The sequence below is a fragment of the Anas platyrhynchos genome, chromosome 14 (genome assembly GCF_047663525.1).
Source record: "Anas platyrhynchos isolate ZD024472 breed Pekin duck chromosome 14, IASCAAS_PekinDuck_T2T, whole genome shotgun sequence".
Classification (NCBI taxonomy): Eukaryota; Metazoa; Chordata; class Aves; order Anseriformes; family Anatidae; genus Anas; species Anas platyrhynchos.
Genome location: NC_092600.1, coordinates 2,208,793 through 2,225,495, shown reverse-complemented (window position 1 = coordinate 2,225,495; position 16,703 = coordinate 2,208,793). Strand labels below are relative to the sequence as shown.

Here is a 16,703-nt window from a genome sequence, read left to right as displayed (position 1 = left end):
GCTGTGTAGACCCATAGGGTTCTGCACCAGGCTTTGCACTGCACCCATTATTTGGGGCTTGACAGGGTGGCAGCAGGGGGTCCAGGGAAAAGAGAGGGACATGAGACCCAGCCCTGTGAGCAGAACCTCTTACCAGGGCTGCAGAGCTCCAAAATCCCCAAAATGTCCCTCCTGTGGCATCCCACCTGTGCTCCCATGGGACAGGAGGGGATGCTGGCACTGCCAGGCACAGCCCCACGTACATGGGATGTGCTTCTAGCCACTGCCCCCATGCACAATTTGAGAATGGGGAGGCAGAGCCAAAACCTGGGGGCCAGCACTCACTGGAGGACAAAATCCTGTGGTGGCTGCTCCTCGGCGAGCCCGGGGCAAGTGATGCTCCCCAGGTGCTTCACGGCTCTGCATCATCAGCTCCCAAAAAAGAGCTGCTGGAAACTCTTAATGTATGTAGATTGTTTATTGATTCCAACATATTAATAGATTGGATAATAAACAGTACTTTTAAACATTCTCTTAACCAAAAATATAACAAATATTTACAATCACTCAGTAAAAATACAAAAAGCATACAGAGGCACTGTCTTTCTAAAAGACATAAGTGTAAGAGGTATCAAAAAATAGGAGACAAACATTGCTTGTTACAGAATACTTTACAATCACTGACTTGTGCAGTACAATTGCTATTGGAATATCATTACATCTGTGCAGTTTTGCCAATATGCTCACATATTTAGAATTTAATTAATACCAAGCTAAACTGCATTCCAGGTATATCAAAAATAAAGATAAAACAATAAAAAGCACAACGTAAGCAAAGGCGGGATTGGGAATTCAAGGTAGATTGCCCTCTATACAAGCATCCTAAAATATAATGTGTAAAGCTTTTCTAAAGAGAGAGTATCCCTTTTTTCTTCTGTTTTTGCAAAGGCAGTGGGAAGCTTATTCTTGAAAAAAAAGAAAATCAAATGTTTTATAAAAACTTAAATGCCAGTTTCACGTTTCCACTGTTGCCTGCAATCAAGTGACTTGGGAGATGAGAGGCTCAGCCCTCGGGGAAAGGGACCCCCTTGGGGACACCCTGGGCAACCACCGGGGCCTCGCGTCCAAATGCCTCCTAGCACAGCGCCGCTCCTCTGGGCTACAAATCTTCTGGGCACCGACGAGCCAAACGAGCTGGGAAGCAGCACGCAGCCAGCCCTGAGCCCACCCTGTCCCAAATGTGCATGCTGCAGAGATGAGCACTGCAAATACCTGCACATTTCCATCCCACGCTTTGTATCTGTGGGGGATGTCACCTGCGCTCAGGGGCTCGGTTATCTGATTTTCCCCTTTCTGCACCTGCAGAGGCCAATTAAAGTTTTCAAAATTGCTTTGCTCTTTCTGTGATTTGCTTGGAAGATAAAGATTTATAAAGCATAATGTAATACTGTATGTTCAAATCACAAATAGCCGAAATAAGTCTTTCACCCACAAGCCACGAGCAACCAAACAGCAGAAAAGCAAGCAAACGGAGGGCTGGCAGTGGAAGTCGGCATTTCAGCTGATCATCTGAAGTCAGAGCAGGGCTTAAAGGAAGCTGGCAGAGATACTAAGCCAGGAGTCTGTGACCCAGAAGACATCACTTGAATAAAGCAGCGTACAACAGGTCCTGACCACGGTCTTATTTCCATTTTAGTTACGAAAAAAAAAAGGGATAATGTCTCTTCAAATCCATACCAGACACACTACATTTGGCTATCGGCCCCGATCAATGTGATCGGTTGATTTTAAAACAAACAAACGAAAAAAAATCACAGCAAGGACAAGCAGAAGCAAGCCACACTGTGCAAGTCAGGAGAAGCAGAAGTAGGAGCTCATTTGTCAATAGTTTAAGCATGACTTATTTACACTAGCTGTATTGGATATTAGGAAAATATGATTAGCAAGAATTTCACTCACTTTAAGAACTTTCCAGCATCCTGAAAAGTCCCGCAGAACAGACTGAGGCTGTTGATGTGCAAACACCAAGGTTCAATGGGTGATTTATTCACCTGCTCTCGCTGGCTGCCAGAGGCGGCCCCGGCCCCGCTCCCGCCGAGGACCAGGAGCTCCCCGCAGCGTCGCAGAGAGCACCGCCAGGCTCTCTGGGGAAAGGGAAGCCGCTTGGACCACAGCCCTTTATCCCCTGAACTTTTGTTCAACAGGCTGAAATAAACGGCAGCTCAACATCCGAGGTCATGGAAACCGCATGAGTCAATTCACCTGGCACACGACGCGTGATTTCGGATGAAACACGAAGCATATTGCGCACTCCACGGAGAAGTTAACAAGCAACTACAGCTTGCAGTGGGATTGCTAGGACTTGGATTTATATCCCACAAAATACCAATTTAACAGTTACATTATCAACGTTATATGTGCTGAAAATAATCACTCTGCCCTGCATTGCTTTGACACTTACATTAATTCTTATTCATTAAGGCCTGTGCAGGTTCATTATATTCATTAAGGCCTCGAAAAAGCAAAATGCGTTTTATTATGATGTACCTCAACTAATTTTTAATATCGTTTTCCAACGACTTGCTCCTCAGATGCTTGTGCCAAAAGCTAACACAGCCAACCACGCAGCTGTGCGTTAGGCATCCCTTCCTCGGCGCTGCTGTTCCTGACCGCCCGACGTCTCCAGAAGAACAACCACGGGGGGAAACCTCCAGCCCTGCGGCAATATTCCGTCTGGCACAGTTACGGGCGCAGACACAGGCGTGGTCATGCACATTCACCTGGTAGTATCAGTCCCAAGTTGCTATGGGGAAAGCACATCAAAGGCTTTGGGTTGTTTTTGGTACTTGTGTCGTTTTCTGAAAATGTTGCATTCACCTTGCACCCCCCTGCACACACACAAAAAAAATCTTAAAGCTCTTCACAACTATGGATATAGAAATAATTTTTGAGGCACTGTAAAAATGACAAACATCTTCTTTCTAGCTTAGGCTGTAAACATCACAACAAAGATTTACAATTAAATGTTTAAATATATATTATTCACACATTCATGTCCAATTTAACACTAGAATGGGGCATCATGTGCTCGAAGAAAGAAAGAAAATGCAGGTATTTCCAGTTTTACCCCTGTGCACTCTGGTTGGCTAAGCAAAATCAAAGAAGCAATTTACTCGACCATAGTCAAACTAGAGGACTGTGCGTTAATACTGGCGGTATGTAAGTCAAATTTCATCAATATCAGCACCACCAAGATTTTTAGCTAAGTTTTTAAACAATATGCTTTGAGATCATCTCTATTCTCCAGATGAACACAACCCATCATAAAAGGCAGTACACTCGCATCTAAGCACTGTGCCATTTAACGTTCAGTTTCACAAATTTTAATGTGACTGGGGGGGGAGGAGGAAGAGAACCTTTGCACCTAAATCCTCTGCAACTCTGGTAAAAGGCCAGAACACGTGGGATGATCTTAAAACCCACAACAAACAATTCAGTCTTGGATTACAGCAGCACACTTTATATGCTGAACTCTGCAGGGCAAAACCTGGTTAAAGCTCTTGGAAAAGCTTCAGACTCACCTAATAGCTCCCTGTGAGCTAAAGCTTCCACATTTCAAAAAGATTATTTAAATAAGGGAGGGGAATGCCAACTATTTCCTTAGTTGGCGGGCAGCTAAAAATTTCCCCCAAACACTTGAAGGGCTGAGGGGTTTTGTTGTGTTCGTTGCAGGCAGGACCAGCAGATGGCAGTGCTTCCATGGCTGACACACACTTTGCAAGGCTTTAGCTGTATTTACATTTAGTACATACCCCAAACCATTCTAAAACCTACGTATTTCTGCACCTGGTAATGTCCCCTTTGGTAGGCCTCTAGTTCTCCGTGTTTATTTTGAGAGCACAATGGTTTACCTTTAGCTAATTTACTACCACGTTGATTTAATCTCTGTATTAGCCAACCAGAGCACTCCCAACACGAAGGAAATTCCCATCAAAAAAATTTAAATTAATAAATTATTTTCAGATACTGCAGTAATGTCCTTCCATTTTGCTGAAACTTTGATTTTTTTTCTTTTTTTCTTTTTTTTTTTTAAGTTCATAAAATAACACTCTCCGATTTATGTAATGGTCACGTAGAAAATAATGACAATGGAAAACTACCAAGGATTATATGGTATCATACAGAAGAACGCTTCCAATTTTCAAGTGGCCGTGACAACCAGTCCTCCCCAGTGCACGAAGCCTGGTCCATCTCAGGATACCAACGTCAGTACCCAGGTAGTCAGCACGCTCCTTGAAAATGGGTTTGCTGTTTTCACAGGCAGAAAGAGTTTTGTAGGCTGTGGTAGACTGAAGGAAGGTCGAGATCCATGTCCCGACCAGTTTGATCTTGTCCGTGACAGAGGCAAACACAATGACTGAGGTTAGCAGCAGCAAGGTGTTAGCGTTCGCTAACAGAGTCGCGTGGTCCTTCTTCCCACGTCCCTCGTGTTCTGAAGTGGTTTACAGAGATAGCCCGATGGTTAGACTGCTGATACTTGTTCATCTTCTGCAAAAGAAGAAAAAACAGCAAATTATTCCATCGGCCCCCTGCCTTGGCTGCAGACAGAACAGAACATCCCCGCTTATCTGACTGGAGCGGTTCTGTTAAGACTTCACTGCTTCACCGCGATGCTTTTGCTGCCTTAACAAGTGACCACAACACATGAAGTATCGCAATTTAACAAATCCTCAAGCAGTCTGAGGGATTAGTCATATAATAAATATGTATTACAAAACAGAAAATCCCATATCCTCCAAAAAATATTAGCATGCAACCCCAAATATCCCCAAAGCTACTGACTTGGGAGAAAAGCCAGTACGCTATTTCCCAACATGCAGTGATCACTGTAAAGGCTTTCCAAGTAAAATTAACCAGACACTTTAAAAACAGTAAGAGAAGTGCATCTAAAAGTGCATGGTTAAATTTAGTTCAGAAAAGTTTGGATTACAATGTTTGAAGCAATTACTTCCTCATTTTTACATCAAAAACATTTAATATCACGACCGAATTGATGCTGGGCAATTTAAAAAGTTTTACACTAAATGGGAATTGCAGTAATAATATATATGTTAAACACTGTTTACATTTTATGGAGGGCCAAGATAGGACTATTTTGCATCAGAAATTGTTTTAATCTAGATTCCACGCTCATTTTGAGTCAGACAGGTTGAAAGAAACGACTGCAACATCCTAATAAAAAATTAGCTCATTAGAAAGGGTGCAGAGAGATCACATCAGTGTGTAAGTATTAAAAGCAAATCAGCAGATAAACAATTAGGTGGTAATTCCTCTCACTTCAAGTTGGTTTTGACACAGTATGAGAGCAGGCTTAAAAATCTCTTGCATTTTGATCACAAGATAAACGCTGTGCTTGGTAGCATCAGCTCTTGCTTCAAACAAGATCAGGGAGACTTCAACCAGAAGAGACACTGGCAGGCCAAGGTGGGCTGTAGTCAGGTTTTGTTAAATACACTTTTCAGAAAAAAAAAAATACTGCTATTTTCTGCAACGATTTTAAACTCATTCTCCAGAAATTGCTGTTGAGGATTAATGCAGCTTAGTGCCAGCATGTTAGAATACAAAGGTGAGACAAGTTGAGAATCGTACAAAACACAATCAAATCTGAATTCAAAAGAATCGATTTGGGTCACCATCCCAGTGCCATCCTAAAACAGTGGGACGTCAATTATTTAACCTAGGCAGGTTGGAGCTTGTCTGCATGCAATTTATAGCCTGACAGTGTCCCTTAAAGTCATCACCACCACTAAAAGGAAACACATTTTAAAGAAAAAAAGAACATCTACATGTTCTTAAGCATCTCATTGGATTTGGAAGATCTCATATATATATATCAATTGTTTGGTGTCGAGATGTTTTTCCTAAATGGAAGATTTTTTTTTAAACATATGTGTATATACACACAGATATATACCCACCGTATACATGCGTGTGTGCATATACACACATACGAACATATTTGTATATTTAGAGATTAATAAAGATTCAGTCTCAAAGAACAGCTAAGAGAAAGCCCAGAACATCATCGTGAGGTACACACAGACCAGATTTACACGGCGGTTCACTTAACATCTCCCGAGCCAGATGTTGCACCTACCATCCTCTTCACTATCTGCGTCAGTCATATCTGCTAGTTTAGGGTTGGACGGCTGCCGACTATGCCACTGAGGCATCTTCGATGAAATACAGGCCACCGGTTCGCTACTGAGAGATGCTGATGAAAGTCTAGAGAGGTCACTGGGCAGCATCTTTGACCTCTGCACTGCCACACTATAGTCAGGAGGTTTTAGGTGTGGGTGGTGGGGCGATCCTTCCTTTATGTCCGCTAAAGAAATCCCCATATATCCCGGAGGGGTGGGCGGAGGCTCCCTATACCTATCGTCCTTCTTAGGTGAGGTGACACAGTACACTGGCACGAGAAATAAGCAATGGAAATGTTAAAGGAGAAAACAAAGCAAACAAAACATTAAAAAATCATGAAATGTTACAATGGCAAAACAGAAACTGATAACAAAACGCAAATGCAGAAACACTAGTTATAACGACAGCAGCAGATATTTATGCTTTCATTTACACTTTGTACTTATTTCGAGAAGTCAGAACAGAACCAGGGAGCTCATCGGGCAGGATGCCAGCGGGGCAGAGCGGGGCTGGAACCACCTCTGCATGCAGCCTGCAGTTACAGCGCTCCTCGTGCTCCCTGCTCCGGCAGCACTGCTCCTCCACAGGGTGCTGAAGAGCTTTAAGGTGTGAAGGGAGAGCCAGCCTGACAACACTACAGCCTGCTGTAAGCCTTTTACAGGCTGGGAAACTGAAACATATGAAATTAAGGCAAGTAGCCCAAAGTTATTTTGCACAGCATGCTAGTAGCTGGTAGTTAGGAGTGCAGGTTGACTTCAACCAGAAGCCAGGTCAGCGGCTTAACAGAAATTCATTATGATAAAATATCAGTGTATTAACTGATGTGTAATAAGCTATCAAATCAGCTGTGCTATAGGAAGAGAGAAAATAGAATCATGTGAAACTCCTCCTATGAGGCACTCTATATAGTCTGCATTCATTAGTTTGAATTTTCTAGCTGGAAATAATGGCTTATCATATACATACTTTAAATTATTTTAACCTGTATCTTAAATTAAGTTCTCTATTTACAAGTGATGAATAACCAGGAATAGTCATGGAAACAAAAGCCTTTGGAAAGGCTCCGTTACACCTTTTGCAGTCAAACAGACTACCAACAATGGTATTTAATTGTAATGTCCATCCCACATAATTCATCTTCTACCTTCCTTCCCCATTCACTGCTCGTTCAGATCCCACTGGCTCTGAACAACAAAAACTTAACTTAGTAAATTACCTCCCCTCCCACCCACCCCCAGTTTAGGGGCTCATATGCATGTTAAATTAGGCTTTTTCCATGTGCGTGTTGCAACAGGATAGTTTCAAAGGTAGGATAATTTAAAAATCTGTTAGTTCGGTGCATTTGCATTCTTCTTATGGATGCATTTAAATCAGCTCGCGTTCTTTAGTTCCAATTATCTCATCAACTGTAAGATTTTCTTATCTTACAACAAAGTGAAAGAATGGAAATAAAGCTGTACTTTGTGTGTTGGGGATATGTGAGATTCTGGGTGTTAGTAACAGGAACGAGTTGGTTTATACCTGATGGCTTTTACCTTCATGCTTGGATTATAGTAAAATAAACAAAACTAAATTCATGTAGCATGAATTTTAACAAAATTATGTGGGTAGAGGCAGAGATTTATACTACTGGGTTGCAGAAACCATTTTCAGGTAACTAGCATTGAACTGGGTCCCTGTGAAATAAATGGGAGGTGAAGGAGGCTTTGCTTCCCCTGGAGGGATGGGGAGTGGCTGGTCCTCCTAGCAAGCCCCTCTTTGGTCTGGAAGTAGGACTGAGAGGGGTGGGTATATGCTCCTTCAGAGGAGAAAGCTACATCTGTTTCCTAGAGCTAATAAATAGCCTACTGTAATAATTAAAGTTGGAATAATGTGCACTGTTGCAAAGCTCTGTATGATATTTTACAAATGTTATCAAAATAAAACATTCTAATAGCACTTAAAGCCCACAGCACTAAGTGTCCGTGGTGTCTGGCACCCACCCCCAGCTCCTGGGGATTACAAAGCCCCTTCACAAGGAGCTGCATTGCTGGCTGCAAGTCTTCTTCCTGCAACTCCTTAATCCTCTCCTGTTCCTATTAAAATATTCCCTCCTTTAAAAAAAAAAAATTGGAGTCTTTCATCTTTAAACAAAACAGACTCTCAAACATTCTCCTGCTGCCTATACGCTCCCAGAAATACAAAAAAAATTCCTTCTCCATGTGTGGTATCACCAGGTGAGACACTGGAGTGCAGAATGTAATCAGCTGAAGCTTAGATTATTGCTTGGGAAATCTGTTACAACATTAGGAACTGCTAAGAAAAATCATTCAATAATTACAACTAAATTTTAGCAATTAGAACAAGAATGTTACGGTCCATGTTCCTCATCTTTTAAGCAAAACCTACTGGAGATGCAAAACTAAGTCTACCACGGACCCCCTCCAAAGCAGATGATCACCTTCTCTGAGAATTCACTTTATAAAGAAACTATGGTGAATTCCACACAGTGGTTAAGGGAAACCTAAGAGGCAGAAGCAGGAATTTTGATGTCTCCTCTAAGTAAAAGCTGGGTGCTGCACAACGCAGAGGCATGCAAGCAGTCAGCACGCTGGCTGCTCTGCCAAGACCACATTCTGGCAGCAGTGTGTGGGCAGTGGCTTTCCAGCTCTGTTTCGGAGGTTTCAGGCAAGAACGTATGTGCCAGTTCTTTGGGGGGACTATTCAACACCAGCTCTCATTAAGCAAACGAACTGAAGATTCTTGCTTTGTTTACAGTATTGTGAATGCATGCAGTCATTACAGGCTCTAGTAACAAGCTGTCTGTACAGAATAAGCAAATGGTGAAATAAAGCAAAAATATCTTTGGCATATTGTATGATGATGCACAGCTATCAGATTAGCATCTGCAAACCAGAAATCATATCCACCTGTATCAGGTCTCTCTTTAGGCATATGCATGCTCTACTGGAGCACAGGGCTGAGTTTCTCACCAGCTTGCTATGACTGCATCAAGGAGACAAGCTACACGGTGCAATATTCGGAGTTAAAACCAAGAGACACAGCCGTGAGCAAGGACAGCATGGCCTGAATAGCTGCCATGCCATGCCCTAAGATAGCTCAGCAGCTCACAAGCAGTTCTGAAAGGCGACAAGAGCAAAGTCCATGCACAGGAGAAAGCTCTGGGCCAGCCTGCTGCAAGGCTCCACCATGCTGCCCTTCTTTGCAAAGCCAAGGAGGAGGAATGCAATCCAAGACCTCCACCCTGTGTGCAATGTTTGTTCAGGCAATTACCTTTGATAACACAAACCCTCTAGCAATCTAGGCAGTAATTAAATTGCATTTCAGCTGCACTCTTGGCTTAGAGTTTAGAGAGCTCTGCACTCCATGTTTTATCTTGTTGTAACCCAGTTCCCTTTGTTTTGGCAGTCTGGCAGCTAAACTCGCTAGGACAGTGGAAGAACATCTTGCTTGGTAAAACTGCACATTTTGGGAAGACATTTTGTAATATTTTCTCCTTTTGTACATAGCCAAATCTCAGCCGTGTACCCAAATAAATGGCAGTTTAACATCGCAATGGTAGGAAGTGAATCTGCTTTTCCCTTGAGCCTCTGGGCACACAAGTCCTGTGGATGAAACGTGCCCCAGCTCCAGAGGTGGAGGTGCTTTGTACCACTCAGCAATCACACTCTTCTCTCTCAGGATCATGGAAAGTCTGCATTGTAAGGACTCTTTGAGGAGCTGTGCTCATTGCTCTTTAACACAGGAAAGTCTACAGTGATGAGGGCTTCCAAAAACACCCAAAAAAATAAAAGGTCTTACTACAGAGAGGAACTGTCTGACATTTTCATGAGGACAGTTCTCCTGCAGACCCATAAAGCGACTGGGAAGTGTGCTGTTTTATTATTTCAATTTTCCTAATGCAAGAGAAGGTGGTTTGAAAACACACTCTCTGAGCAGCGTTCTGATTAAAACCACATGTAAAGCTGAATTTAACATGCAATCCAGCCCCCAGATCTGCTGATGTCATTTCTTAACAACTTAATATCACAATGCAAAACAGATGTAGAAGCTTCCACAAGCCTTTGGCTTGGCTTACCTATCAGGCCTTTTTCTGTACTCGAAGTAACAGTTTTGTAAGTTGTGTCAGTGCCTGGTTTAGAGTCCAAAACCTCCGTCTGCTCTGACGTAGAGTTCTCCAGCCCCCTGCGCTTAATTGTCCCATAGTTTGTCTCATACGTGTCCGACAGAGAGCTCGAGGAGGCCCAGCTCTGCCGAGACTGATCGTGCTCCACGCTGGCTTTCGACTGCCTGTTGTTTTTGGAAAAGGCTTCGGAATATAAATAAGCCTCCTCTGAGTAACAGTTTGTGGGATCAACTTCGGCTATAGGTCCATCCAGCTGGGTGTGGCGGTAGGAATTGAGGAGATCCCAGCTCTTCTGGTTCGGGATATTCTGGAAGTTGTCATGAGAGCTACTTGAGCATGAAGTCCAGCTTCCCCGGCCGCTGTCTGCAGCCTCTACTGTGATGTGGTCGTGGGAGATCTCCTCGTTGCTCATGGACGAGGTGAAAGCCATCCCTCTGATCAGAGCAGGCCTTGTGATTGACCAGCTGCAGTTGGAAACAACAAGAATCAGAAACTCATTAGCTTTTAAAACAACAGTGGTGTACGCAGAGACAATTACCTGGTTTTAGAGGGAACTAATCTCTGGTTTTATAACAGGTATGCAGCAAGGTCAGGACACATGCAAGCCCAGCAAAGAGATACTGGTTTGTTCCTGGCTCATTAGTGCATGCTGTGGGAGGGCAGCTCTGTTTTGGAAGAAGAAACAAGTCTGCAACACACCTAAGAGGCTTGACCCCAGACTCCTAAAAGCCTGGTCCACAGCAGCTTTCCTCTATCAACTACAGCAAGACTTGAGAGAAAGCAGAGGAGTAATTACACCTGAGTTCCACACCACTACTTTTTCTCTGTACTTGTAAAACAAAAACAAAATAATATACTTGGGTTCAGAATAAAAAACACCTTTGGTCAAAGCAAGTCAGTGAGGTAGTTTTATTTGAGTAACATTTGGAAATAGTGGGCGTAAGTGACACTTGTGGAAGGGATCTGGAATGGCAGAAATTCTGAAAGCTCAAAAACTAAATTTCTTGTTAAAAAATGGCTGCTTGAAGCTCTAGTCATTGTCAACACATAATTAAGAAAAAATAAAGCCCGGTTTGCACAAGTTTAGAAAACAAGAAGTTAGAAGCACTAGACATTATTCAAGTCTCTTAACTATTTTAGGTTATGTTAACAAATGTATGGAAAGCACAACACGAAAATCCAACACTTTACCTCTCCCATGCATTGACACATTGGGAGATAGAGGAAAGTTTCTTATGTATGTGTGAACAACTTGTTTTTCCCCCTTGTTTTTCTATTTTTTAAATTCTAGCATAAAACCTGTTTTCTTACCTCCACAACCCCTTGAACCTAAAGCCTAGAAGAGCAACCACAAACCTTGAACAATCTGCCTTTGATTTGCAAACAGAACCCAGTTTGTAAAGCAACAACATCCTTGGTGCTGCACTTCAGTTCTGAAGGCAGCTTTGCACATCCTGAAGGCAAGGTGCCAGTGACCCAGCGCAAGGGGCATTTCGCTCAGCACACTGAGCTCTGCCTACACTCAGCATCTGTTATGCCTTGTAGAAAAGGGAATTACTTTAGGTTATGAACCACACCTTTTAATGCCCATTTTAGCACAAGGGGATAAACCAAAACAATTTCTTAAAGGCTGCATCGCCCTGGCAAAACATACACTAAGGTCTCTTCACAGGGGAGAGAACTCTGCAGAATGCTGGTGTATTAAAATCAATTATACAGAAACAACACACAGCTCCTTATAGTGTTCGGTTATAAAAGGATTTGACTGCTTTTAAAATGACCTGTAAAGACTAGAAATGTGAGGAGAATCTCTCATTGACTTGAATCTGCAACATCTGAGGACAGAACACGCCATCCCAAGGAGATTTCCACATATTAAATTCTGTGGATCAAGGCTTAAAATGTAGTAAAACAAAACCAAAAAGCTTCAGTTTTAAGGGGCACCTCAGGATGCATTCTCATTGCACTAAGGTAACAACATTGCATGTGCAAACTCTCAGGAAGACAGTGGCAGCAAGCTTTCACTCTGCCTAGGCAAAGAATAATAATAAAAAATCCTTAAAAATCATATTAGAGTACGTTAAGTGACTGGTACTGCTGACTGAGATACTGTTTGTATCATCCTGTTCTTGTTCTGCTCTCTTGGTACCTCACAGCGAGTGATTTGTTAAATATCAGACTAGCTTTTAATATGTTTTCAGTTTACTACAAGAGACATCCACCTGAACCCCAGTGATGTGCGCAAGCTGTTGTTTATGAACGTTTCATGGGAAAATGTGCACTTCCCATACAGAGCAGCCAACACTCCGGCTTCTAACAGCTCAGAGTTTGTAACTGCACCCTGCCAAAACCTTCACTCCCCTCTCTTACACCACAGGACCATGTCCAGCCTGACACAGCTCGTCTCACCCGGGGCAGGGCTGGCCGTAGTCCGTCAGCGGCTGCGGGTGCTCCTTCCTGTCTGCCCCCGCGGCGTCCACCACCGTCAGCGACTGGGACAGGCCCCTCTCGTCCTGCAGCGCTGCCGACATCGAGTCCACCGAGCAGTTGCTCACGATGCTGGAGCGGGACGAAATCTCGCTGTGACTGGAGTCCGAGAAGTTGTCGGATTTCGTGGAAGGTATGAGGGCGTAGCCTGCAGGAGAGGAGAAGAGCACGTCGAAGAGGTCACTGGGTATGTCAGTGGAGCATTAACACACGTATCATGGATATTTAAAGATAATACCGAATCCTACTTGCAATCAGCCCAGTGAAGTTGTTATAGTACTAAAGCTTTTAGCATCTGCCAGCATCTAGTACTGCAATTTATTAACGCAAGCCGAGTGCCCCCGGTAACCTAGCTGCAACTCCACAGCCATCCAAGACCATATGGCTAAACCAGCGTCAACAGGATCACGCACAGTGGGTGGATAGATGAGATCTCTCCAATCTTACAAGCGCTCAGTCCCCTACTATAAAAGCCGTGCATTCCCACAGCTTCCTCTGGCCTACTGTCATGAGAGACTCAAAAAAAGGTTTTGGCAGAGGCCGAGGAGATGCTGACTGAGGTAAAAGTGAGCTATTAGCACTCAGGGATAAGCCATATGGCCCATTTCAGTTTTATTATCCGTTCCAGAATTAACAGATCAGGAAGCAAAAGTGGGAAACACAACTTTGGCAGGAGCCGGACCAGACACCAGCACTCCTCACGCAGAAGGGAAACAGCTGAAGGCCTCACCAGTTTCAGAGCAAAACATACCACACTTTTTTTCTGCTTGGCTTTGCCCTCAAATAACTTGTTTCAAATACAAACAATGTGTATAGGCCCATATATGCAATACTTTCCACTAGTACCTGTAGTAGACCTAAAAAATGCTGCTATAGTGGGGTCTTCATGGGCTCTGGTTACAGGTACCCTGTATACTCTTCTGCTGGCACAACTAAGGTGACTCAGATTGGGATACCTGTTCCTAGACCATATTAGAAAAAGCACTCAGTATGGACAACTTGATTAATCTTGTGATGACCTCAGAGAATGAGGGATAGAATTGAAAAGACCTGAATTTGGCAAAATGCCTCTGTGCTGGTCTGAGGGCAACCATGCTCTGAGGGCCTTCAGGTTTAGGGACTGACCCTGCTGAAGCTCGTCCTGCTGTATCGTCAGGCAACATATTCAGGAGGTGTCTGGTAAAGCCATTTGCTTTGCTTGTTTTAAAAATATTTTGCCTCACATAACTGTCCCACAGCTGCGGGTTGCTCCCATTTGTTTGAGGGCAACAGGTCCTGGATTAATAACTGTTTCGTTGTGTTGTTTTTTGTTATTTTGCTGTCTGCTGTTTTTTGTTTGCATTTAAATATTATTTTCCTTGAAGTTCCCACTGAGTTTCTCTATAGCAAATCCACTGCATGTCAAGTTATACAAACCTGCCTTATCCTACCTTCACTGAGAAAATGACTACGATATGCCTTACATTACGTGCATAAAATTACAAAGTTAGAACCTTTATTTGAAAATACTGCATCAACAACTGCTGCATGTATAGTTAAAATGAGCGTATGTAAACTAATCAAAACATTGCCTGCCTTCTTTACAGGAGACCATATCAATACATAGTTGACATAGTCCTCAGATTAGGATTTTGTTTTACCCAGTTTCCTGCCAATTGCTCAATTTTTCACTTCATTTTTACCTACCTGTGCCTTTGAGCTGAACTGTCATATATTCACATCGATTAGGTGAAATTGTGAAGTGATCAGGCAATTAAAAACCATGACAGTGGTTCACACAACTTAATACAGAAGACCAATGCCATCAAATCCACAAAAAACAACAGAGATCGTTTAACATGGCATCTAGACCACTGGCATACATGCCACTGAGCATACAGCTCTCAGTTTGAGAAATTTCACAGTTTAAGCTTGCTTATTGCTGTACAATTGAGAGCTATACGAGCATTAAATACCATCAATATTACCCAACTAGAGAACTGACAAATTTATGAATAACAACAAATTTAAGACTAATGTTTTTAATGTCAATTTTTAGTTTCCTTTCCTTTGGTAATAATACCTCATATTCTTTATTTTGCTCTCTAAAATTAACACCGCTGTACTACAGTTAAGAAACGTTCTCACTGTGTCCCTTTTAAGACACTGTTCTTCAAGTACCTCAAAGATCTGTAGAACAAAAGGTCTCCTCCTTGTTAAACAGATGAGCACTATCTGAAAGCTGAGTCATTAAATAACGGCACACATACATAAACAGCCTAAATGCAAATCTTTGCCGGGCTGGAAAACTTAGCAGAATAAGATGTGGCCAATGCAAATATCCACAAACCCCACCAACGCTGGAAGTGATCATCTGTTTTACATAGTACAAAGGACTACTTCGAGTCAAATGTAAAGAACACTACAGAACTTTCTGTTTCACTGGCATTTGCAAAACACTAAACAACAGAACTCACTGTACCTGTTCCTTGATTTTCTGAACTTCACATTATTTCTTTTACTACACTGTAAGGGTGATTAGTTATACTGACACAAATACCTTCTATTTTTGAAAAGGTGAACGGAAGTACATTAAAAAAATAAACATATTTTAATGAGTCTGTATGCAACTGCATAATGCTAACATAACTTGGGTTACATGAGCGTATCTGGTATGAAATGGACATCATAGTCTTTCTTCTAAAAATACATCACAGAGTCTTCCTTCTCCTTCTAGGCCCCATCTGTAGACAGTCACATGTCAGTAGATTGCTGTTGCTATAGATACTTGCTGTGTTCACTGTCTCATCACTGTCTCTGTCCTTTTGTTTTTTGCTGCTTTCTGAGGCTTGAATGTGCTCTGTTTCGCTTTTTGCAGTAAAGGCTGTTCTTTCCCTGGAGAAGCTTCTTTCCCTAAGTCTTCCAAACAGCAGTCCCTTCTCTCTCCTGCGCTCATGCTCAGCTTCTGCCTTTTCACTCTCATCCTTTCTTTCTGCCTTTTCACTTACGTCAGAACTGCCTCTTGCTTTGACAATCATCTGAATTTTCTTTTGTAAGTAAGCCCCACCTATTCCGTAGCTGCGCTGTCCGCTGTTCTTGTTGCTGGTTTCACTGGCGAGGGATGAGGAAGACCCAGAGAGATTCATCTGACTGCAGTTATCCGACCTCTGGATGTTACCAACTACAATGAAGTGCACACAGACAGATCTCGGTAAGTAACAGCAAAAGCAATGCGTTGATTTAAAAAATAATTCTTCGGTCTTATTTGCACGTGACTTGGGAACAACTTAAAAGAAAATTAAATTGAAGATTTAGTGAACTGTGTTCATGCCTAAAATTATGTCTTCCAGCTGTCTGTGAAGCACCTAATTTTAGCTCAATAAGCCGTTAACAGTACGCACACAACAGGATACGGATTACCTTAATCAAATTAATTCAGTGCTAAAAATAGGCCAAAAGCAAGTTGAATTAAGGAAATAATCCCCAAAGAAATAAAACATTATTTACAAAGAAAGTCAGCAAACATAACATGTTTATAAGAGAAATACAAGAGAAGTGGAATCTCAGTGGAACCAGGTTTGGCAATCCAAGGAGTTACGGCTCTTGTACATATGCTGTGTTTAAGTAAACCAAGTGACATTCTCCTAAGGGAAACAGATCTTGTGACAGCCAAAGTGGATGGGCCAGCACGATCTCACACTGCAACAGGTGAGAAGACGCAGCAAGTCACCATGCCATGCCATGCCAACCCAGCGGCTCTGGGCTGTCAGTGAGTCAAAAGCAGCGCAGCAGGGATGGAGAAATGCCTTACACTGTTCAACACTGACCACACTGGCTGACTAGAAAGTGGTGTTAAGAGATTTCAAATGAATTCCCATCCAAGCTTGACTAACGATGAAGTGATGCAGGTCTTTTAAGATGAAGATATCAG

General features: G+C 42.6%; 1 protein-coding gene across 8 annotated transcripts in view; it reads right to left on the bottom strand.

The window, feature by feature from the left end:
* Positions 1-438: 438 nt before the first annotated feature.
* The window catches only part of RAPGEF6 (Rap guanine nucleotide exchange factor 6), a 123,053-nt gene continuing 106,788 nt past the window's right edge, over positions 439-16,703 (bottom strand). For 6 of the 8 annotated variants that reach the window (XM_038186361.2, XM_038186363.2, XM_038186362.2 and 3 more), the window contains 5 exons: positions 15,840-15,953; positions 12,716-12,941; positions 10,259-10,770; positions 6,137-6,448; positions 439-4,527 (listed from right to left, as the gene is read on the bottom strand). In XM_038186361.2, coding sequence (XP_038042289.1) covers positions 4,502-4,527; positions 6,137-6,448; positions 10,259-10,770; positions 12,716-12,941; positions 15,840-15,953 — 1,190 coding nt within the window. In that variant the 3' untranslated portion in view covers positions 439-4,501. The remainder of the gene's footprint in view (positions 4,528-6,136; positions 6,449-10,258; positions 10,771-12,715; positions 12,942-15,839; positions 15,954-16,703) is intronic. The other 2 variants (XM_038186366.2, XM_038186368.2) reach the window with 1 other exon arrangement.